The sequence below is a fragment of the Amphiura filiformis genome, chromosome 15, assembly GCF_039555335.1.
Source record: "Amphiura filiformis chromosome 15, Afil_fr2py, whole genome shotgun sequence".
In the NCBI taxonomy this organism is placed as follows: domain Eukaryota; kingdom Metazoa; phylum Echinodermata; class Ophiuroidea; order Amphilepidida; family Amphiuridae; genus Amphiura; species Amphiura filiformis.
The window spans coordinates 46,478,842-46,505,186 of record NC_092642.1 but is presented as its reverse complement, the minus strand read 5'-3'; the positions used below and the strand labels follow the sequence as shown (position 1 = coordinate 46,505,186).

Here is a 26,345-nt window from a genome sequence, read left to right as displayed (position 1 = left end):
AACGGTCAAACTTGCCGGATTTGATTCTTCTATACAAAATATAAGAAATATAAAGTAGGGACAGGTCGATATTTTAAACATAAAAAATCACAACTCTATGAAGACCGAATTAAAAAGACTGGTTTACGTATGACGTTCTGTCAACCAGCCCAAAAATGCCGTACTGCGCAGGTCAGCAACCAATCAACACCGCGCCTTTGCCCTAACGTCAGACGCAAACTAGTCTTTTTAATTCGGTCTTCAAATATAGTTTAGCTAAACAAATATACTGCTCCAACTTGTACATTTATATGGAAAGTACAATAGTTTCAAAACTGTATCAAAATGAAATCATTGAAATACGGTAATGTGCTTGGAAAACAAACGAGGAGCGTCCTGGCAGGCTTTACAAAACCCCATCAGAATATAAACAACCAATACAAAAGTCACAAGATAAATAGCCACATTGTTTCTCAAAATTCTGTTGTCCTTACCATCGTCATTTTCAATGAAGATCTTGGCTATATTAGGCCAGCCAATTTCAGCGCCCGTCACGTTTTGGATACCCATGCTGAAGCTTTCCATTGGCTCCATATCCCGATCCTTGTTATTGATAACCACGTGGAAAGTATAGTTACATTCGCCTTCACGGAAGATTACACGACGGATGAGTGGGTCGTAGTCATCATAATCGCCATTACCAGGCGAACCGCCAGGCGAACCGCCAGGCCCACCGCCAGGCGAACCGCCAGGCCCACCGCCAGGCGAACCGCCAGGCGAACCGCCAGGCCCACCGCCATTACTGTTATCATGGGCATAGGCAGTACCATCGATAGTGAATACATCTGTTAACAGAAGATAACAAAACAACAAGCTATTTACGCCCTGTTCCCTTAAAACCTGGTCACAGCCGTCCTATAGCTCTATAATTGACCTTTTCGGTAAATCCCAAAAGCCTTTGCGAGTACACCTGAGAACTCGCCATTTGACGTCACACCGACTTGCAATTCGCAATAACGATGTTCGATGTGCGTATCGGCGCAGATCGGCGTGACGTCAAATGACGACATCTTATAGGATTTACCGAAAACGCAATTCGTATGCCTTCCTCGAGTCAGTAAAGTAAAATCAAATTGGACGATTTCCTAAAACTATGCTCAATCTATTATGCGGGTTCGCCGTCGGACAAGTTTAGAAATGTTTGCTCAGGAGTAGCTTTGATTTCTTCAGGACAAAATACTTATGTATGAGACATGCAGACCGCCCCCTGCCTACTGATGACTCTGACTCTGAAAACAGTGAATCCATTATCCATTATGATTGGGTGAGACTGTAAACTTCGCCCACACATACCCGGCTTCAGTGTGAAGACATGGCAGTTGTGCATAATTCATCTTTCCGACAACTCCCATAAATCTTTGTGTTTGGACCTTCATGAAGTCACGTCAAAGCAAACATCGTCACGGAATTGGAAATGATTGTCGCTAAGGATTGTACAAATCGGCGTGACGTCAAATGACGACATTAGGGGTCGGAACCAAAGCATTACCATATGGGATTTACCGAAAAGGTGAAAAATTTTCTTGGATTGTGTCTTCAGCTAAGACGCAATCTCAATATTTCTATATTTCTAAATTTTACTGTTGTTGAAGACATATCTATTTGAAAAACGCATAATATGGATAAGGCACCGCAACTAAAATTTGTTAGGGATCGGCCGTCGATGCTGCTTCGATTAATAATGACCTACTACTGACGAAGCATCGATTACGATCGAAATATCGAAGCAATTTGGATGATAAACTGACCAAAACTTGCAACGTTTCCGAGGTAGCCTTCCCTACAAACTGTTACTTCCACAGTTTTCTTTGCTTCTGTAACGGAATACATCTCCAATCCAAATTTGACCTCCGCTGTGGGAAAACAAAGACATGGTATGAATTAAAACGAGGAAGATGCAAGAGTGGGAATCTGTAAGAAAGAATGATGCCTAAAGCTGAATTGACATTCGATCGCTTTTGCAGAAAAGCGATTTTCACGCATGATCAGTGTTTACTTCTGTTTTCAGAGCGACAAGCTGGGCATGGTACAAATCACCGAGGCAACAACGACGTCGCTCTTGCGAGTTGAAGAAATCTCAACTTTCGAGCGATATCGCTTAACACGTGAATGCATCAACCAATCAACTCGATCTGTTATTTTACTAATTAATTTACCTTTCTCATTTAGTAACTTTCGGTGATGAGTTAATTCAAAGCAATTATTATATTATAAGCAGCAATGAGTGTTTGAATAGATTCATCAGGTTTGAAGATAAATAAATATACTTCCAAACAAAACCAAATTGTACTCACTAGTTTGACGGTTTTGCTTTTCATGGTCGAAAAGCATCATCAGAATATTGATGGTTGGACGATTCCCGACCACAGAGGGTGTAGAAATGTCACTCAGTAGAGGATCATATACGTGACTTAGATAGTGTGCCCCGTCGTCCCTATTCATGACGTTGGGTCCTCTTCTACGAATCCAGATTGATTCCTTGATGCGTCTTATATTTGCTAAGGATTTTTGAATTGTCCCAATCTATTACGTGGTTCTGTTGAACTGCATGGTCTTCATGCAATAGCCGATTTTGATTGTTCAGTTTCTGACTGTTTACGTGTTTGACGCGTGTAGTTTTGTTTTGTCTTTTGCACCCTCATAGTTTCTTTTTGATGTTCTTTGAGTCGCGTTGCAAACTTCCTTCCGGTCTCACCAACATAAGTGTTGTTGGTACAAGGTATCTCATAGACGCATTCCGTGCTGTTAATGGGGTTAACCTTGTCCTTGGGGTGGCCTAGAAGTTTGCGGAGGTTAGTGTTTGGCTTCATGGCTGTGGCTATGCCATGCTTTCTGAATATCCTATTGGCTTTTTCCGCAAGCCCTTCCACGTAAGGAATGACAACTAGTCCTTTAGTTTGGATGTCAGTGTCCTTTTTCTTTTTAGGTTTCTTAGCCTGTTTCTTATCCATTTTGTCTTTAACTTGCTTAAAAGTCCAATTTGGGTTATGATGGAATTCATTCTATCAAAAAGAGTCCTGATCACCCCAAGTTTTTGGTGGATAGGGTGGTGCGAATTAAAATTGAGTTACTGGTCAGTGTGTGTGACCTTTTCAAAAATCCTTAGGAAGGAGTGTAATGCAAATATAAGACGCATCAAGGAATCAATCTGGATTCGTAGAGACGACGGGGCCCACTATCTAAGTCACTTATATGATCCTCTACTGAGTGACATTTCTACACCTTCTGTGGTCGGGGATCGTCCAACCGGAAGAAGTGATCAACAATCAATATTCTGATGATGCTTTTCGACCATGAAAAGCGAAACCGTCAAACTAGTGAGTAAAATTTGGTTTTGTTTAGAAGAAATTGTATAATTAGCAATGAGTGTTTTAAAAATGTTTTCTCTGACATTTAGAATGTTTTAATTGTCGTCTGCAATCGCTATCGCCTTGATAAGTATAAGTATGCAAAAGCGACGAGCGATGCATCGCAAAATCCGGCGATTGCCCATCGCTTTCCAAAAGCGGCGCATCAATGTATCACGTTGTCGACAGCCTGTAATAATTTTTCCCTGCAATGAATCACGTCCTAATACTCCGTTGGTGAGCGACGGGCGATTTCACCAATAACATAGCTCGCTTTTCCGAACGCACGAAAAGGAGTCCTATCTGATTGGCTAGAAACCGATCGCAAGATCGCTCAGTGATGAAGTACAAACTCAGATGTAGAGATGTATTCAATTCCATTTAAATCAATATTCTATTATTGACGCAGATAAAGAAAGTTGTATAGTGTTTCGCTGTGCTGCATTGTATTATAGACTTATGATTTAATATTATATAGCCATAGAAATAAGTGCTGTACAGCACCGTAATCTGCGCTGAATGGGCTATGCTTGTTCTTTTCATAATGGTTATATTCTCAAACAGTTGAATATATCACATTATTATCGTACGATTAAAAAACATTTCGGTGAAAATGCAGTTAAATATATGTGTTGAAAGAAAACAGCAATCGCAGCTGAGTGTATTGAACTTCCAGTTAGTTTATTGAAAACAAAACCTGTTTTCTTGTAATGGCAACGCCATATGGGGTACTGAGCATGCGCAGATCGTAAAAACGTGTATGAATGGAACCGCTGCGGTATATCATATTATTGTTTCGTTTTTATGGTAATCTAATCTTTTATTTTCTGAAATAAACTTTGGGATCTAATGTGGATTTTTACTAAAATGATGAAAACATCGAACATGTATACAAGATGAATGGTAGGCTTCTGAACCACACATGTATATACGAGTTGCACGTGCAGCCCTGCGAGTCAAAATCGATAATGTATTGTACATGTATAGAGGCCCATTTACTGTCGGATTTCTGTATGTAGAGCACGCAGTTATCAACAATTGGGCGCTATTAATACAAATTAATGTTTTTAAGCAAATAAAATTCCAAAATATGGTACGTTTTCTGTCTTTGCTTGTCACGTGGTAGGCCTATCTTGCAGTTGCGATTCTATGTTCAAACAAGTTTCAAGATGGCTACAAACAAGTCAGGTAGCCGAGGGGTCTAAGGCGCCAGACCAATACTGTATTGTAATTACCACGTATTTTCACGGTCTATCGCGTAATCGCGAAAGCACGCAACGCTCTATCGCGTATACGCGAAGGCACACAACGCTGGTGTGGTTGTTAGACACGGCATAATCGAATAATCGGCCCTCATGAATATGCGAGAACTCACATCATACAATGCACGGTGACTTTGACTGGTTGTACGCAGCTGTTGCTCTTTCGTCTGTGAATATATACAATAGAGATAATTATAAGGTAATGAGGTAATCCCGTCGCATCTATTCATACATAGTCCTTTTGTTCTTAAAGTAGTAGACATCCATTTGAAGTAGCGTTTGATATGGTGTATGACCATGCTCAGACTTTTAGGAGCAATCTTGACCACCAAAGATGGCTACTGTGACAACATCAACATGACACTACTGAATTTGGAAACCTTGCTCACTTCATGTACACATTGAGATTTGTGTTGGACATACTTTCTGTTTACATTGCAACTTTTTTCTGCAATCCCTCTTCACCAGCTGAGGTAGGACCTTTCTTTTTTTTATCAGTCATGCTTATGTTGACAAGACTTGTGTTATTTAATCTTTGTTTGGCAATTTACTGTTGGGCTCCAGCCACGCCCTGCCATGAGCTAGAACTAGCATGGGTTAGATCAGGGTCAGAATGCATTGCTGTTTCACTGTTACAACCAGAAACAAACAAGGAGGACTCAATACCATTTAAGCTTTCTTCACCTGATGTTTACGATTGTGTAGCAATTTATTGTTGGGTGCCATATGCCACGCCCTGCCATGATGATCTTGAACTGGCATGTGTAAGGCCAGGGTCAGAATGTATTACGGTTTCTCTGTTTCAACTAGAAACTAGTAAGGAGGACACAGTACAATATAAGGTCTCTATACCTGATGTTTACAATTGTGTAACAATTTATTGTTGGGCGCCGTCAACATTTGCCACGCCCTGCCATGATCTAGAACTGGCATGTGTAAGGTCAGGCACAGACTGTATTGCTGTTTCATTGTTACATTCACATACTAGCATGGAGGACACAATACAACTTAAGCTTTCTCCTCCTGAGTTCGATCCTAGACACATGTTCAAACTTGCCTTGAGCCTGACACAAAGTAAAAGAGCATTCTACCAATCAATTTCGTATGACAATTCAAATCTTCAAACCAAACCAATAAGAACTGGTATCTCAAGAAAATTTGTTCTTCTAGCATTACTGCTTAGTGGCCAAATTGAATCCAACCCAGGCCCAAAGTTCCCTTGTGGTGTGTGTGATAGGGAAGTGAAGAATACCGATCAAGCTATTTTATGTGACCATTGTGATTTGTGGATGCACTCCCACTGTGTTGGGATGACAAATGCAATCTACAGTGCTTTGTGCAAGCAGTCAAGTTTTTCATGGATTTGCTGTAATTGTGCATTACCAAACTTTTCATCTACATTCTTCCTCACTAATTCCTCGTTGGAGATAAATAATTCATTTGATCTTCTCAACGACACTCATGGTTCTTCTGAAACCTACGAGGAAGATCTTGGTGAGCTAATAGCAACTTCCACCCCATCCAAGGAAAAGAGTTCTGTTAATACAAGTAAGCTTGCTATCAGATCCAAGCCTAGAAAACTTAAGGCAATCCAAATCAACTGCAATGGTCTGAAGGGTATAAAAACCAGACACAAATTTGAAGCTGAACTTGAAATGTATAAACCTGACATAGTATTTGGATGTGAAAGCAAAATTGATGGCTCCTTTCCTACATACTCCATCTTTCCCGAAAACTATTCGGTTCTCCGTAATGATAGGAATGCCTCTGGTGGAGGTGTATTTGTCGCAGTAAAGAATGACATCATTACTGTCGAGAGAACAGAGTTTATTACAGACTGTGAAATTGTATGGACGTCTATTGAGTTTGTGAGAAGTGGTTGTCTCTACCTAGCCAGCTATTACAGACCCCAGAATACACAGCAGTAGCAGCTCAGCTTGCCCAATTACAGGATAGTTTTGCATTAATTATGAAGAAACATCCTCATATCTTGCCTAATATCATTCTGGCTGGGGATTGTAACTTTCCAGATATGGATTGGGAGAACATCAGTGCCACTTCATCTAAGACTAGGAGTGCACACCAGTCTTTCATTGATTTTATCAGTGAGCATGGATTGACTCAGCTGACAAATGTTATCACTAGACCAAGCTCCAACAGCATTCTGGATCTGATTATGACAACAAATTCTAGTCTCATTTCAAACCTGTTCACCACCACAGGTATCAGTGACCATGACTTTGTGCATTTTGACATTGATGTGTCTCCAAAGCTGAGACGTTTACAGCCTAGTAAGATATGGAACTACAAGAGAGCTGATTTTGACCAAGTTAAGTTATCTCTCCAGCAAGCTACAGAGAATTTTTTTCTCTTCGTCACCTGAATCAAGATCTGTTGACGAGAACTAGGAGTTCTTCAAGTGTAGTATTTTCAGTGCTATGGAAAACATTCCACACAAATTTTCCAATGGGAAAATATCACACCCATGGATATCTCCTGATATCAAGCGCCAGATGAGTAAGCGTGGCAGACTGTACAGCAAAGCTAGATCATCAAAGAACCATGATGCCTGGACGAAATATAAGACTCAACGTAACCTGGTAAAGAAAATGGTCTCCACAGCGCACACAAACTACATAAACAACGTTGTAGGTTCAAGCCTTACATCTGACTGTAAAAAGTTCTGGACATACATAAAATCCAAGCGCAAAGACAGTAATGGTATACCCACATTGAGCACTAACAACAGAGTTCACGTCACCAACAAGGCCAAGGCAAATGCTCTTAACAGTCAATTCGCATCTGCTTTCACCAGGGTTGAGTCAAATACAAGTCTAACCAAGGATGAGATCCATTCACCATATGTACCCATTGCTGACCTTGTAATTGAAGAGCATGGTGTTATCAAACAGCTTCTGGAGCTGAAGACAAATAAGGCGAGTGGCCCAGACGACATTCCCGCCAGAATGCTGCACGATTACGCCAGTGATGTGTCTGCGATGCTGACAAAGATCTTTCAGCAATCCTACAGTGAAGGGTGTATACCATCTGACTGGTCCAAGGCGAGAGTCACAGGAATCTTCAAAAAGGAAGACAAGACCAGCCCTGAAAATTACAGACCAGTGAGCCTCACATGCATATGTCGTAAAATTCAAGAACATATAATTCTCAGTCACCTTGCCAAACATCTTAGTAGCCAAAATATCATCATAGACAACCAGCATGGTTTTAGGGAGAAGCTGTCATGCGAGACACAACTTATCCAGGCAGTAGATGACTGGGCATATACCCTCAACATACGTGGCCAGTCGGATGTCCTTTTCCTAGACTTCAGCAAGGCGTTCGATAAAGTGCCCCATGAATACCTCATTCACAAGCTGCTCTACTATGGTGTGACTGGGAAAACAAATGGCTGGATTAAGAGCTTCCTGACAGGCAGGTCACAGTGCGTTGTGGTAGATGGAGAAGAGTCGGACTGGTGCCCAGTGGTATCCGGAGTCCCCCAGGGATCAGTACTGGGCCAGTTTTGTTCCTTCTATTCATCAATGATATCGCCGATAATGTAACATCTAATATCAGGCTCCTCGCTGATGATAGTGTGATCTATCGAACAATCAAGACACCACAGGATCAGATTCTCCTTCATCAGGACTTGCTCACTGTATTCTCCTGGGCCAAGACTTGGGGCATGAGTTTCAACGTCAAAAAGTGCGTCCATCTCACAATTACCAACAAGCGCCAACCTCTTGAACATGCCTATACCATTGATGTTATCCCCAAGGAAAATTCCACCAAGTACTTGGGTGTCACCATTACATCAACCCTGTCTTGGACCAAGCACATAGAAACCATCAGAGCTAAAGCTTCTAGGACGCTGGGATTGATACGTAGAAATCTTGGGCCGTGTGATGTCTCTGTCAAGGAGCGAGCGTACCAGAGCCTTGTTAGACCACAACTCGAATATGCATCTACAGTGTGGAACCCTTACACCAAGAGTGGCAAGACCAAGGTGGAAAGTGTGCAACGGCAAGCAGCTCGATTTGCAGTACGAGACTACAGAAGAACATCAAGTGTCTCTGCAATGCTGAACACACTCCAATGGGACACACTGGAGGACTGAAGACTCCTTGCCCAAGCGACCATGTTTCATAAGATCTTCAATGGCGCTGTCAACATCACCATACCCCAGCATTTCAAACCAAACCAGAGGCCAGTTAGAGGTCTGTATCATCTCCGGTTTCACCAGGTCATCACAAATCTCAACTCATACAAGTACTCCTTTTACCCCCGGGTGATACTAATCTGGAACGTCCTACCATTGGAAGCAGTTACAGCAACAACACACCAGGGCTTCAGTTCGGCAGCTTTACCAGCCATCCGAAGACTGCAGCCTCCTGCTTCCATTAACGGGTGGTAAATCCCACATCAAGTTTTTAGCAGCACCCTGTGTTTTTCATCAGCCTTTGTTGTTCACCGTTTTTGTATATAAGTTGCACTTGGACCGCACTGCACTGCACCATTCAACATCCGGGACAGCAAGATTTGCTTTTAAGGATGATAATGAATCAAGAATCAAGAATCAAGAAAACTAAAAATTGAATATGTCGCGTATTATCAATCTATCATGCATGAGGAAGTGAAGGAGGGGTCGAGAGGTAAAAAGAGGAGAAGCGGGCGCTCGAAATTGGAGGGGAGGGGGAGACAAAAAGAAAAAGAAAGAAAGAGAGGAGGGAGAAGGGGAGAGAGGGAGAGAAGGGGAGCGAGGGGCCCTAAAGTGTAGACATAGTGGGGATCTGGGCCAAATTTTGACAAGCCATATCTCCAAAACCGCTTGGATTTGAGCATTCATTTTTTGTGTTCATTATGCTCATAGAAGTATGCTAGAAATGATTTTCAACCAAATTTGAGGGGATGACCACTGACCAACCAACCCTTTTTGTTGATGTGGCTGGAATGACTCATATGTGAGTAGGCAAACCTAACTGATGTTTTTAAGGCAAAGTCATCAAGACCTTAAGCCACTATTTCTCAGAAATGTTGTCCAAGAACATATTTTCAACATACCTGAAGTTGATGGTGGGGCAAAATGTCTAACATATGTTTTCATGGGGGGGGGGGGGTCAAAATGTACAAAAAATGTACTATTGAAGTTTTGCATGGGTAATATCTCAGCTAAAATTATTCTAATTGACTCAATATTGAATAAGAGTAATGTCCTACCAAAGGGTTCCGACTGGCAAAAAATGGACAAAAATTATTTTTACTTTTGGAGTTCTGACCCCCGAAGTTGGTCCTGGATGGACAAAGTTGCATTTTGAGGGCCCTATATCTTTTATAGTAAAGGAGTTACAAGTTTTCTGATGCCAGATTTGAACTCTACACAATCAAGTACCCCAGGATACATACTTTTCAAAGTTGTAGGGGTTCCCTTTATACATTTATGGACCTCCAAACATCGTCTTTCGCGTTGCGACACATTTTTTACGCTGATCATCCTAAATTTCAAATTGATGCCACGGGAAAACGAAAGAGCGTATGACGCTCAAATTTTCAGGATTTTACTTTCTCATCATTATCTACCACCCACGTCAAGAAAAGATGGCGCTTGAAGAAAAAGAAAAACTTGAAAAATTGGAACTTGAAAAACATAAATTGGAAATGGAAGAAAAAGAAAAACAAACAAACTGCAAACAGAAGCACATTGGAAAGAAAAAGAAATTGAGGAAAAGTACAAGTTTGAACAAGAGAAGTTGGCAAAGTTAGGTGACAAATGCTCATCAAGTTTCTCCTCAAAGTCAGGGTTTCATGTTACAAAGTATGTAAAGCTTGTGCCTAAATTCATAGAAAAAGAAGTTGACGAGTATTTTCAACATTTTGAAAAAGTAGCTACACATTTGAAATGGCCTAAAGAACATTGGCCCCTTTTTCACAAAGTAGTTTTGTAGGAAGGCCAGGGAGACTTACACAGCTCTACCAATAGCGAATTGTAATGATTATGAAGAAGTCAAACAGGCAGTCTTTAAGGCCTATGAACTGGTGCCTGAAGCATACAGACAAACGTTCCGAGATTCAAGAAAGCAAGCAGATCAAACTCATGTAGCATTTGCTAGAGTAAAACAACTTAGGCAATTAGTTCTTATAGAAGAGTTCAAGAAATGTGTTCACACTGACATTAAAACCCACTGGGATGAAAGCGCTAGCAAAATTAAAACACTGAATGAGGAAGCAACGATGGCCGATGACTATGGGTTAACGCACAAGTTGAATGCAAGTCAATTTAGTCATTAGCCATAATCAACCTAGAGAATATCAGGGTGGCAAACAAGAAGGGAAACCTCAGTCTAATTCACAGCATGGTACTGGTGGTAGAGAGACTTCGGGGAGTTCAGGTAACAAACCAAAATGTGGGACTGAATTTAAACCCAAAATAACGTTTATTGTAAGAGATCAGGACATACAATGTCCCAGTCCTATTTCTTAAAAGGCAAACAAGACTCACAAAAGCAGCAGCCAAACCAGTAGTCAGTCATATCAAGAAACAAGTACTCCCACAAAAGGGAGGTGACATAGACAAGGTGTGTGGCGAATTTGAACCTTTTGTGTTAGAGTGAGTAGTACAGGTGCGGGCTGGTATTTTACCAGAGTGAGGGAATGAGCGCCCTCTGCCTCCCTAGCTCAGTTGCTGAACATGCCAGCTTTAGGGCGGAGGAAACCATCAGGTTCAACGGCCAGTATGTTCAAATGTCTTGGCCATTTGTTTTTGCTACTGTAACGATGTAGACAGTACAGCCAGCGACACAATCATGATGAGATATTGCTCCGTTCTTTCTCCTTCTAGTTACTCATATTATGGTGTTCATGGCATTTGTTAGGTTAGGTTTAATACCAGGTCTTTCAAGAGCACGTGTGAGTTATGTTCCGGCCGGACTTTGTCCTTAAACTGCTGAAGAACCGTGCGGTAAGATCGGGTGCTGTTTTTCTGGTAGGGCTAGTTTAGTTCCAAGGTTCCTTGCCATTAACATCAAAACTCCATCTTCATTTTCTTGAGTATTCTAAGGGGTCAAGGACGGCAGTGATTCTCTTCATATTGGAGTAGCCTATCCCAATGGCTCTAAATCTTCATCATGGGCCAAAGAGCCGAAGAGGAAGATTTACTTCTCAACGGTCATTAGGCTGGTGTTGAACATGTCATCACTGGTCAACCTTCCAACACTGGCCAACATGTTCCAGCGGGAACTCGGCACACCATCACGAACCTGATTATTGTCGCCTGTCGACCTTCAAACCTCTTGTAATATCTACTTATAATGTCCGTACTGTAAATCAACAAGGGAAAATGCATCAGCTATTCATGGGCTGTGCTGATGCAGGTATTGACATTGCCGGAATTCAAGAACATCGTCTCATTACACCAAGCCCAACCGATGAACTTTGGTCAGATGATAGGAACTGTGTTTTATTATTCAGTTCTGCTACCAAGCAAAGGCCCGGAGGAGTTGGTCTGGTCATGTCCAAGCACATTCACAGATGTCTTAAGAGTGTTGAAGCTGTTTCCGAGAGGATACTATTTGTAACATTCCATGGCAACCCTCAGCTCAGCATCACTGTTGTATATGCACCCACCGAGTGCGCAACATCTTCTGACAAGGAGGAATTCTATTCATCTCTATCTGACCACCTGGATGGTATGAAAAGGCACAACATACATCTCATCCTCGGCGATTTTAATGCCAGAATAGGAACAGATAGTCATCTTTCCCATCCTTGGGTCATTGGTCCACATTGCTACCATGATTCAACCAATGACAATGGTGAGCGTCTAGTCAACACCTGCCAGGAGTTCAATCTCAGACCGGCCCAGATGAGATTCCCGCAACCCAGGAACCGTCTCTGGACTTGGACCTATCCAGCTGGATCAACCCATGCACAGTTAGATCACATACTAATAAACAGCAAGTGGGTAAATTCTCTCCGCAACTGTCGAGCATACAACTCAGTAGAAGTGGACTCCGATCATCGTATTGTGAGCATCCGTCTAGCTGTCAGTCTGCGAACTAGCAAAGGAAAACCTTGCAGGAGACCAAAATTCAACTGGAAGAAGTTGCAAGATCCTGATACAAAGGAGGAATTTCAGCTGGAGCTATCAAACAGATTCCAGGTCTTGAGCATGGATGACACCACACCCATCTCTGTTAGGTATGAGACCTTCGAAACAGCGGCCAAAAAACGGTACTCCATTTCAAAGTCTCGTCAATCTAGAGAAAGATGGAGGAGCTTGCTACCCTCAATAAGCAGATGGAAGACCTGAAGCTGGCCGATGAGATGGGGAATTATACCACCACCTGGAAAATTATACACGCGCTTTCTGGGAAGAACTCAAGGAAAGGGGTGAAAGTCAAAAAGAGAGATGGATCAGCTCCAACCAGTGACCATGAAATGCTTGAGGAATGAAAGGAATATTTTAGCTCACTCCTTAACAACGACAGTTGCACAGCAGCTTCAGAACTTCCTGCACCAGCTGTTGAAGATCTTCCTATTATCACTGAGCCCCCAACTCGTGAAGAAGTAGTCGAAGCAATAGCAGCCATGAAGACCAACAAGGCAGCAGGATTGGACTGTGCTATAACCGCAGAAGCACTTCAGGGAGGAGGGGATAGCATGATTGATATGATTCTCGAATTCTGTATGGAAGTATTCTCAACGCTGACACCGCCACGTCAATGGGTTACGAAGGTAATCATTCCTCTACCAAAGAAAGGTGACCTCTCTCTCATGATAAACTACCGTGGTATTTCGCTTATGTCCATTGCCGCAAAAGTGTACAAGATCCTTCTGAACAGGATCCGACCTCACATTGATCCTTTACTGAGAAGCAACCAGGCTGGCTTTAGATCGAGTCGCAGCTGTGATCAGCAAATACACATTTTGAGGAGGATCATGGAAGGCTTCAAGGAGTACCAACTTCCCTTAACAGTCACTTTTGTGGACTTCAAAAAAGCCTTTGACTCCATCATCAGGTCCGTCATGTTTTCAGTGCTGAGGCATTATGGAATACCAAAGGTTGTGGTCAATGCCATCCAGGTGCTCTACAAAGACTCCAATAGTGCCGTTATGGTAGATGGCAGTATCTCAGAGCCTTTCCAAGTAACAAATGGAGTGCTTCAGGGCAATGTGTTGGCACCATTCCTGTTCATTATCCTGGTAGACTACCTTCTGATGAAATCAACTTCTGGAATTGACGCTGGAATCGTTACCTACCCAAGTCGGTCAAGCAGGTATCCTGCCAAGATGCTGAATGACCTGGATTTTGCTGATGATATTGGCCTGCTGGAATCTTCCATAGCCCGGACCCAGTCACAGATTACTAGCACTGCAACTGCAGCAGCAGATCTAGGCCTTGTCATCAGCGCACCTAAGACAGAATATATGACTGCAAACTGCAACGCCCAACCAGCACTTGAAGTCTATGGTAGTACCATCAACCATGTCACAGACTTCAAGTATTTGGGTTCCAAGATGGGCTCTAGTGTTGGAGACCTAAAAAGAAGAAAAGCACTAGCCTGGGCAGCTTTCTGGAAACTGGAACGCCTTTAGAGAAGCCCGTCCCTGCCAATCAAAACAAAAATCAAGCTGTTTCAGACAACGTGTGTTACTGTCTTTCTGTACGGGTGCGAGTCATGGGTAATTACCAAGGACATGGAAAACAAGATCAATGCATTTGCAACATCTTGCTACAGAGTCATGTTAAACATCAAGCGTGTGGATCGGATTCCAAATGAAACCATCTACAACCTGACCAACACCACTCCACTGGTTGCCAGAGTCAAGATTCATCAACTCAAATTTCTCGGCCATATACTGCGTCTTGAAGATGGCGAGCCTGTGAAAGAATATGCGCTTTATATTCCACCACATGGGAAGAGGAAACCGGGACGGCCGCGCACACTGTACTTACCGTATGTCCAGCACCTCCTGGGAGATACTGAAGGGATGCTGCAGCCAAACAAAATTGTTTCGCTTGCCCAAGATCGCATTAGTTGGAGAAAGCTTGTAGTCGCCTGCTGCGCAGCCGACTGATGATGATGATGATGATGATGATGAGTAGTATCACTTGGTGATAATGGTAGTCCAAAGCCCATAAAGATTGTGCGAGACACATGTTGTACACGTTCTATGATTCTGGAAGGAACTTTGCCCTTTAATGAGGATAGTTCAGCAGTATTGCTTTAATCCAGGGTATTGGGATGGAAATAATTAGTGTACCTCTCCACAAAATTAACTTGACATCTGACTTAGTTTCTGGTCCTGTAACAACAGGAGTTAGACATGAACTGCCTGCCAAAGGAGTGTCCATGTTGGAAATGAAATGATTTGGCAGGGGGAAGGTTTTTCCTGACCCAATAGTTACAGATAAGCCCTGTTTGCAGAAAGATAATAGTGAGGAAAAGGAGATATTTCCTGCATGTGCAGTTACACGGGCAATGAGTAAGAAGGCCTCATTAGATACAATTGAGGACAACCAAATTGATGACTTAGGCTACAATTTGTATCAAAGTTGAATGAGAAAGAAGATAAACTTCCTTCTCCATGGGATAAAAAGACACCTAAAAATGACACAGCCTCTGAGCATGAACAAATTAGGGAAACTATAAAAGACCCATTAAGTCATGACAAGCTAATTCTGGAACAACAAAATGACCCAGAACTCAGAGAGATCTATCAAAGGGCATTGATCCCAGAAGAAGCAGAACAGAAATTCTGTCTGTTTTTACAAAGAAGATGGTGTGCTGATGCGAAAGTGGCGGCTACCTGATGCACCAGTCGATGAAGAGTAGAAGGAAGGTAGTGCACCAAATTGTGGTACCAAAAGTATACCACACTGAAGTTATTAACATAGCACAAAATAGTTCCATGGCAGGGCATTTGGGTGTTATGAAAACGCATGAAAGAATTCTGCGACATTTCTGGTGGCCCACTCTCAGAAAGGATGTTTCTGAAGTAGTAGGGAAGTCAAATCAGAAAATACCTCCTGCTCCATTAAAGCCAATTCCAGCTTTTGATGAACATTTAGTAGGGTTATTATTGATTGTGATTGATTGGCTCAATTAGAAATCAGATATCAATTTATTGGATTATGTCTCCAATCTTAAGCATATAGGCTTAACAGAGTAACTGATATCGCCAAAAAAAAAAGAAAACTTGAAACAGGGCCAGGCCAAAATGAAACAATGATTAAAGACTTATATTTTGTTAGCTTAATCTAACAGTGTATTGTGTTGTGCATTTGTGTGAATTTGGTAAAAGGTGATTTTGGCCTCGAGTCAGTACGACTCGTAACAACTCTCAAGAATATTGATTGGCAACATTTTTCAATATGTCAGCGCTCTAATTAGACACAATAGAACAATAAATCCTGCAGAGTGTTGCATGAAAGTATAGTAATTCTTTTGTAGACGGATTATGTTACGTTACAATGCATATTACGTAATTGTATTCAATAGACTTGTAGTGGTGCAATATCCACGGCTATAATACCTTGAGTGCATCGCAATCGCTCGGCGATCGAATATAAATTCAGCTTAAAATGATGAAGCGTATTAAAAGACATGGAATGAAAAGTAATAAATGAAATAAATAAAATTGAGTTTTCAAAATACTTATTTTTCTGAAAATAAAAATTACACTGTGGCGTATAACAATATACCTTAATTTAGTTGTTTAATTACTAATCAATTACTTGATTTTCACATTAAGGGACATGGCGTAATTGAACCATCGAGATAATTGAACAGAACGATATTAGAACCTAAATACCAAAACCAAAAATGACCAAAATTACGTCACTATGTGATGAATCCAACGATGTATGTACTTCATAAATTTGCAAGAAAAGTCATTGATGAAAATCATGTCATTCCGTAATATCAAATATCATGAAATTGAATAAGACCAGGGAATACAGAGATTATAATATTAACGGATCTACTTACATCTAATAGATTCAATAACAACAATAGCGCATTTGACACCAGTTATAACTCCCTTTGACGGATTGTCCAGACACACTCTGAACTGTACAGGTGTTTTCCTATTACAACCTTTATATTGCAGTATATCAATGGTGACTGTTTTGTGTTTGTCTCCAGAAGCAAAACTGATTATCTTGTTGTTTAACGGCATATAATCTCGATCACTAATTGCTGTACCATTTTCGGTTCTCACATCTGAAAAGAAGGAAAAGGTATAATTAAACGTTAAGATGGCACGCAGGATCACTCGAAGTGGGACATTTTAGACATTGTTTCGATTTGTATCATTAAAGTAATGATGACAGGTACATAAAAGTATACATTTTCAGAAAGGAAATGATGCAAGGAATCCAACTAGTACGACATTGCTGCAAAAATGAGCAGTTTTTGAGAAAAGCACCTAATTTTATTTTCCATGGCAATTTGATCGTCCACCATAGCAATTTATCCTAAATTTCCAAAACAATGGACATTGAATATTTATTATAAAATTTTAGTTCTAAAGACACAAACTTAGAAATAATTTTCTCAAATTTAAACTGTTTTTATACCTTAAAATGTCCTTAATTTTGGTCAAAATTGGGAAAAAGTCAAATTTTGATCCTTTTTGACCCATTATTTTTAAAATGAAACACAAAATCTAACATTTGAGAAAACCGTTTCTAAGTTTGTGTAGTGATCAGAGGGTTTGTTCAAGATTTGTGTCCTAGTCACTCGACTGGACTTATGTTATATCATGAGGGCTGGACTGATTAAGATCTAAATTCACTTACCCAATACAGACTCAACATTAGTAGAACCAAATCGAGTGATGTTCAGATCAACTGTTGTGTCATTACTGCCATGATTAGTGACATAGTACACTGCTTGACAGAAACTGTGTTCAGCTACAATAGAAGAACAAGACCAGTGTAGAATTGAAAGGTCATTATAACGTATAGATTAACACTGATATCTAGACTATATATATCGTTATGATCACGGCAGAGTGTCGAATATGCAAAATGGCTGTTCTGAGTAAACGGCGTTTGAAAATCTTGGTACCCTTCCGCTGGTCCATCTAAAAATTTAGAAAAGTCGTGAGCTTTCATTTGAAATGTATATTTGAGAAGTGAATCTGCACGAACTATTTGCAATATTTGTATGTTCTAAAACAATCGATATATCCCTCAAAACAGGTATTTACACCTATTCGGCTTTCATTATGCCCAATCCAAAACGTCTCTACCGCTGCGCAAAGAGTTGTATTCGTGATCGAACATCGAATACGCACTATTCAGCTACGTGTAAACCATAACACGCATCCATGACTTGGGGCTGTTGTGTATAAATTACTGGTTGTCCTAAGGCTATAGATTTTAAACTTGGTATAATTATAAATAGTCATCCCTGTAATACATGTAATATTTAGCAAAAACTCGAAGATTTTTAAGCAGAAATAACAATATTGACCTATATTGACATATTAACCATATTTGCGATTTCTCAATATCACCTGAAACATAATCATAGACATACAATAACTCAATTTGCTCAAAAATTCTCTCGAGTCGTCACTATGCCGAATTCATAACGATATATAGGCCTACTGCGCACAAAAGGTGCATAGTTTGATACCTCATTTGGCATGGTGTGACTTTATTTCCGCAAGTTATACCGAGTGAATGAAAAAAGAGCATATCAGTGTGATTCCTACCACCTATTGTAACGGGTTCATTGCAAAGTGGCAGACCAACACTCACTCGACACGCTCATGATTAGAGTATTCCGAGAGAATATCTAAGTAAATTTTTTATTCAAATTGGTATACGTTGTATAAAATAAAGTTTATAATGTCTAATGACAAAATAACTTCATCAATAGTAAATGAATTTTTTGTGTCTTCAAGATATTGTTTTTGTATTAAGTGTTCGGATACTTTTTGTGCTCAGTATAATACCTTTTAGAATGCATTTGCCTGTTGTTGTCAACAGAAAACAGCGTAATTCATGTGATTTGTGTGAAATATATATATTTTTTTAAGGAAGGAAATGAGAAAAACAAATGAAGATGAGAATGAAGGAAGAAATAGAAATGAAGAAAAGATGATGATGATGATAAAGATGATGATGATAAAGAAGATGAGAGAAGAATGAACATAACAAGACTAATATATGGACTAATGTACAGAGTTTGTTGATAGAGGGTATGCAATACGACGTCACTCATGACAGAGTCATCCTCTTTTAAATAAAATTCTGTTCTCCAGGAGGCCTTTACGGGGCAATTCGCATGATAATGCAATAAAGCAGGTGAAAGGTATAAATGGTTGTGGAATCGAACTAGAGACCTGTCTGCCTGTCATCTTTGAACTATCCTCCAATGATTGTTTTATTGTACAAGGTCTATATGAACGTGATGAAATTAATGAACAGCGTGGTGATATTAAAAAGCAAATACCAAGCTGGACCATGGGCCTTCTTGAGGAGTTCAAAGACATTCGTATGCTGTTTCATTATGACCTTTGGCCTTGGATTTGAATAAGAAAATTGATTCTTCGAAAAGCTGTGCCGATTTTGATATTAAGCTGGGTCGAACAACATGCGTTAGTCAAGCATTCTAAAAAGTCCATAAGAATACGCAGTAAGTAAGTGAGTGAGTGAGTGAGTGAGTGAGTCAGTGAGTGAGTGAGTAAGTATTAAGTAAGTAATAAATTTAGTAAGTAAGTAATAAGTAACATTCGCTTTTAAATGAGGGTCCTCTGAACCAGCAACGATGGATACTTACTACCACAATCGGCGATAATAACGGTTGCGCATCGCAATGATCCAAGTTTACCCGCTGTAGGGTCTTTAAGACATACATCCAAGTATTTGTCTTTTTCTATATCAATGTTTTCTTCAAGGTTTAATGTTATATACTGTAAATCGGATGACTCCTCAAAAGTAATGAGCTCATCTGTAAGAGGTACGTAGTCCACGTTTGATATAGCTGACAGATCGGATGTATAAATTTCTGAAAACAAAAGCGTAACAGTTTAGTTTGCCTGTAAGAAAGAAGTCATCATTAATATTTCCATAGGTCTTGCGGTTCATGCCAATAATATACCAAAACGAAAATTTTGGACGTTTTTGCCCCCTCCTGAGAAAAATCATGCATATGGGTCGGAAATGATATCCATTTGACCCCTTGAGATCTTCTTTATAGAACCACAGACCTCAATGTCTATGATAGAACCCATACCATTCCTCTTGTGTATCAGCTTTATTTATCTTAATATTTGAGTGCAAACACCGCAAGGTCATGTTCCCGACCCGCCTAAAGTATTTTAAGTGCGCTCAACAAAACTATGTTAATAAAGGCCACTCAAGAGGGTTTTGTAAATGACCTCGTGTTGCTGATTATGAAAATCAAGGCTACGAGTCTGATGTTTGTTGTTGTAGTGGTCAAATTAAAATACAAAAGGCTTTTAGTTGCAACAACCCGCTTATTGTTCCAATAAGGCCGCGATCCTAAATCAGGTCTCGACCTCTAAATATGGAGTTGTGAGACTTGAATAAGTGGACATATGACACACTTTTTGATATGGGTCGGGGTAATCCTGATGGATTTATTGGAACTCTTTATTCATGTTATTACAACTGCTTTACTCGCTGTAAAGGTACGAGAAGCAATAAATAAGTAGCCACAACACACTTACCAACCGATCCATTTATAGTTGTATCTCCAGTTCTTATCACACCAATAGATACATTTCCTTGCGTCTCGAGTACGTAATAGACAGGCTTCATGAAAGTATAGACAGCTGTAAGAAACGATTGAATGCATGAATCAGAATCTCCGATTTTTATACGGGTAAAAATCTTATACGGCCTGCTTTTAAATATAACATAACCAAGTGACCGCCCCAGATCGACACTTTGCAAATGTATTTTCACGTAGGCCTAAAAGTTTGACGAGTTGTTAGCAGTCATCTCATTTGCTCTGCGATTGTCAGTTGAGGATAGTACGCACGACTGGGTGTATTATGTGACTTTCTACCACAAGTAACCTTACCCTGGGTTGACCACTAAGTTTGAAAACTCCAGAACTTTTTGGGAGTTACAGGTATCGGTACATCCGACGGTGCATATCTGTCTTTATATATACCCCTTCCTTCTAGAATTCGTGTATGCATTGTGTATAATCGATCGATGATTTCTTGTGTTAAGACAACATAGGTCTACTTAATAAAAACCCATAACTTCCGATTGAATCGCTCAGCTTACATGGCCTTGTTGGATTTTGTTATTATGTTTTTATGGGTGTGCAAAAGAAGACGCCTGTGTATACGCACATGCGTGCATGTGGGGTGAGTAGGGGTTTGTGTTGTGTGTGTGGGGTGTTTCTGGGTGCGTATACGGCGTCTGAATCAATGCTGGTGCTGATGATGCTTTTATTATCTGAAACTCACCACCGGGATATTTGTCACAAGTATCCCCAATGCCGTCCCCGTCCATGTCGATTTGATCTACGTTAGGAGTAGAGACACAATTATCGCATGCATCACCAACACCGTCATTATCACTGTCTAGTTGATTAGTGTTCGATACGTTTAAGCAGTTGTCACAAGCGTCACCAATCATATCGCCATCTGTGTCGTTTTGATTAGGGTTTGGTGTTAATGGGCAATTGTCATCGCCATTCAGATCTCCATCTCCGTCAATATCTTCGTCACAAGAATCGCCTTCATTGTCTACGTCCAGGTCTGATTGGTCTTCATTACGAATGAAAACACAGTTGTCCATGTCATTCTGTATTCCATCACCATCGATATCTTTGTCGCATAGATCGCCTAGGCCGTCACTATCAGTGTCCGCCTGATCTACATTGGGTACTTTTACACAATTGTCACAATCATTCGGAATCCCATCACCATCAATATCATCATCACAAGCGTCAGCGATGCCATCTCCATCAGTGTCGTTTTGATTTAAGGTGAATGTAAAAGGACACGTGTCGTTGTCATTTGGTACTCCATCGCCGTCGATATCATTGTCACAAGCATCTCCTTCTCCGTCGTTATTGGTGTCTATTTGATTACCATTTGGTGTGTATGGACAGTTATCCATATCATCTGGTATTCCATCACCGTCAGTGTCTGAAAAAACAACCCATAGTGTTTATAGTAAAAGTGAATTTATACACCATCGTTCGCGCTTTTCCCGACGCTACAAAAAAAAGCGCTACCTCAATGACTCAGCGGTGGAGTATAAATTCAGCTTAACTTTCATCTTGAATAGAATCTCCAAAGCCAGAAAGTAATTTTCCATCATGGAATTTATATCTCGTATGATTTAAATGCTCATTCAGTGATTTGCTCATCGGGAGGATCGTAAAAATCACCAAAATTCAGACTTTGTTTCCCTGGTTACTGTCAAAGATATGCTAACATAGCCTGCTAGTGGTTAAGCTGAAAGCCATGTATCAATGACAAAATAAGACATTTTCCAAATTCGGCATTTTTGCAGTACATGCAATCATAAGAAAATGGTCAACTTTGGGCTGTCTTTTTATATGAAGTCAACCTAGACAATTACTGGGACTTTGCAAAGTTGTAATTTAAGACTAGTAGTCATATAAAAAAAATGTTTTATAAATTTTGAAGGTGGACCACATCAACTTTGGACCCCCTGAAAATGTTGAATTTGCAATAAATTTCATCTTCGTGAGGGCGCTGTTCGAAATGTAAATGAGTTGTGACCTCAATTTTTTGGATATGTATTGTATTTAACCTATATAGCATCAGTGACAATATGTAAAAATAATTAATCTGACAAAAAACTGAATTTAGGGGGCTAAACGTTTGCCAGTTTACAAAACATTACATTTTTCTTGCATATTTAATCGTGACACAACGCGCAGATTACCAAGTTTTTTTTATTTTTACTTTTTGACAAATTAGGCATGCAGTTGGTGTGTATACAAATTAAAGTTCATTTTTGTCAAAGAAGTCACAGACTCCCAAAAGATGACATTTATTTAAAGGGCAACTTTTGAGTCCAAATTTAACCCCATACGCCAACTTTAAATGGCTACCACAGAAAATCCGTAAGAGCTACAGACCTCAAATTTGCAGGTTTTTAATATTTTTACAGGTACAACATATGACTAAAATATAAAGCAAATCTGGGGGGGTCAGGTGCAAAGGGACCTCCTTGGTATAAATATGGACTGACCCACCTGTAATTGACCAATTAGAGGCTATGATTTAAGAGAATTTATTGAAAAGGTTGAGAATTAATGAAACCCTGATATAAAACCTAATTTAAAACGAAATCAAAAGTTGCACTAATTTGTGTTCTAATCAATGAACACGACCCTAGTTTTAACGTGCTGATTATGGAAGCACGCGAAGTTCTCCTGTTCGCGAACGCTTTGCTGGGGCATGCAATGGACAAACTGCAACTTTTAGATTGCCATTTGGTTTTGGATCGTCGTGACTTTATTTCTTGAACAGTTTCAACAAATGAGGTCTTAAATTCGAGATAAAAGATTTGTTTAGCATATACAGGGGGTAAACATAACTGGTACCTTAATTCTTTGGCTTACTGTATATCCCATCATGTACTATTCGAGGTATGACGTAGTGTATCCTCCTCGTAGATTATGTACAACAGTACTGATGGTCACCGAGATGTCTTTTCAATTATTTTGCCAAAATATGACATCACCGATTCTATACGTGAATCTCGTTAATCCCATCGATGTTACGATATGTAATTATTGAATACACGTGTGATGTGGATAGAGAGCGACATAGAGCATATATGTAAGAGATTAGTGTTTACTTTTTGACATTCCTGACAGTGAAAAACTGAATATGCCATCGTTTGTCCCCATGCCGAAAACATAAAAAAATGAATTTCCAAACTTCTATTTTTGTTCTTCTGTAGAGTAAAAAGTATTTTTGTTCAGATTGTCAAGATTAGGTAGGTTGGTCCGGTGAGTACAAATAAATAAAGTTCATTTACCGTTCATCTGGCACAGGTTACCACCAAATCCCGGAAAACAGGCACACAGTCCATCCTTTACACATACCCCACCATTTAAACAACCGGTTCCACAGTCTGTTACAAATATGAAAAGTTATTGAAAAACAAACAAAAGAGTGTGTTAAGTTGTTACCATTAAGTTTAGGTAATAACTGTGTTTTCATTATCAATATTGGACCAATCAGCAACATTGTTAGAATAATTTCACAAAAAAAAAAAATGGGGGTGAATTATTTGCAAAGCGCCATTCTGATTGGTGATTAAAGTAGAGATATCATGTAATTGACCAATCAGAGGCAATGGTTGAGAGTGAAATTATACAAAAGATGTCGATGCATCTAATGCATGAGCCCTGTAGGAAGAGTACATTTATAACATCTCAGCAAAAGTGCATCTAATACTTTGTTAAATTTCTCGAACAACAAGTAAAACGCACTTAAATTCACTTAATTGTTGCCATCTAAATGTCGGAAAATACGACAAACTTGGCTCGTTGGATTCGTCTATATTGTGTCCATGTTTGTTGTAGTCACACTCCTTTTGAAATTTACATATTATCCGCATTAACGGATGGGACTAAATCACCCAGGTTTGCAACCAACATGACCTTTGTAAATAATAACTTTTTGTTCGCAAGAGTGATTTTATTTCGCTCTGTAATTCTAGATAAGAGAATGATCTTACCTGGTGCACTAGTGTCGCATTCATCGCCTAGGCCGTCACTATCGACGTCCGCCTGATCTACATTGACAATTTTTACACAATTGTCACAAACATTTGGGATCCCATCACCATCAATATCATCATCACATGCATCACCGATGCCATCGCCATCTGTGTCGTTTTGATTGAAGGTGAATGTAAAAGGGCACGTGTCGTTGGCATTTGGTACTCCATCGCCGTCGATGTCATTGTCACAAGCATCTCCCTCACCGTCGTCATCGGTATCTGTTTGATCATCATTTGGTGTTAATGGACAGATGTCCATATCATCTGGTATTCCATCACCGTCCGTGTCTGAAAAAAGTAACAACCCAGAGTTCTTTAACTTATATCTTGAATAGTAATCACGTAAATGTCCTTAAAGTCACAAAGTTAATGACATTTTTTCATCATTCAATTGACCACGGTCTCCTTAGGCGTGCGATTTAATGGGATAGTAACAAAATCTAAGTCTTTAATTGAAAGTAATATATGATTGGTACAATATATGACAACAAAATGCACATATAACATAATCACACAAACACAGTAATAATTTTAACTACTCAGTACTTAACCAGCCGTCTTCTTCTAGAGTTCTTGCAATGTTATGGACGGCTGATGCATATATACTTATTTACTTGTCCTGCGAAAATCAGCGAAGTCCATTGTACACTTATACTTGCATTTATAAATCCTTGTGTATAAAATCCTCACACGAAAATGGTGCTGCTTTCTCCCAAATACTTAACTCCTTGCGCAGTTCTCCAAATACTAAACTCCTTTCGCCGTTCTCCAATCTCTTTACTCCTTGCGCAGTTCTCCTACTTGACAGACTTTAGAAGCTTTGAATCAGTTATTAGCATGACACCGAAGATCACAATAAATCCCTCCTTTTTGGGATGTCTCCACACTATCTTCTCCGTTCAGCGGTTAAATATTTAAATATAGCACCTTCGCTAATGCTGATTCAATATTCAACTTTGTGAATATTTTGCTGCATTATACACACAGCTCACTGTTTCATAATAATCAAATGTCTGAGTAATAAACCTGTTGATATTTGCTTTTATAGGAACCAAAACCCACATCTATTAATAGATCGTTCTATCATATTACAACACTTCCTGTGGGTGATTCCCAAATCTTATCCATTTCACAATCCAAAGGATTTTCCCATGATTATAAATAAAGAGAATCGTCTAGAGATGAAGAGGGGTCCCCCAAACAATCTAAAATTAGATATGATTCAATTTGTTTTGATCACTTGATGAAAGAAAGGGAATTCCCCTAAACATGCCATAACACACTCACACTCTTTCATGATTACTTCCCCTTGTCTCATATTTCTCATGACATCCTTTCAACTTGTAAACAAAGTAAAATAATTAAATTAAATTACTGGGCCACATCACATATGCTGAATATGAATGTTTTGTACAAAAACAACTACACCAAAATTTAAAGAAAACCAAAAAAAGAAACAATGAATAAAAGAATCAATCTAAACAAAACGAAAATAATAAAGCAAAAACAATGGAGATCTGCGAGATGCGATAAGCTAGTGCATAGATTTTTTTCAACTGCATCTTATCATGCACTATTCGAGCAGGTATGACGTGGTACATCCTCCTCGTAGTCAGTGCATAACTAATAATCACAAAGATGTATTTGCAATTATTTAGTCATTTTTTAAAATATATCATTAAAAAAAAAAGCCTAACTTTATTAAATACCAAAATGCGGAAATAGGTGTGAATTGAGACATTTATCTGTTACATCATTTTATTTATGTATTTAAAACAGTTTATAAGCGTGATAAGAAACTGTTTAATTGGAATTTCCAAAAGTTTGTTTGTACTCCTTTGGAGAGTAAAAATCTTTCTGTTTTGTCCAGATTGTTAAGATTAGGGTTGGCCCGGGTTGGAAAAATAAATCTCTGTTATACTTAAG

The 26,345-nt window shown here is 39.7% G+C and overlaps 1 protein-coding gene across 1 annotated transcript; it reads right to left on the bottom strand.

The window, feature by feature from the left end:
* Positions 1 to 330: 330 nt before the first annotated feature.
* On the bottom strand, positions 331 to 25,737 carry LOC140170991 (uncharacterized). Its single transcript, XM_072194177.1, has 10 exons — positions 25,707 to 25,737; positions 24,375 to 24,707; positions 23,670 to 23,765; positions 21,110 to 21,796; positions 20,357 to 20,461; positions 19,444 to 19,671; positions 17,451 to 17,564; positions 16,639 to 16,872; positions 1,788 to 1,892; positions 331 to 824 (listed from the first exon to the last, which is right to left on the bottom strand). Exons 1-10 carry the CDS (start codon positions 25,735 to 25,737, stop codon positions 331 to 333), a joined length of 2,427 nt encoding a protein of 808 aa, XP_072050278.1.
* Positions 25,738 to 26,345: the final 608 nt, after the last annotated feature.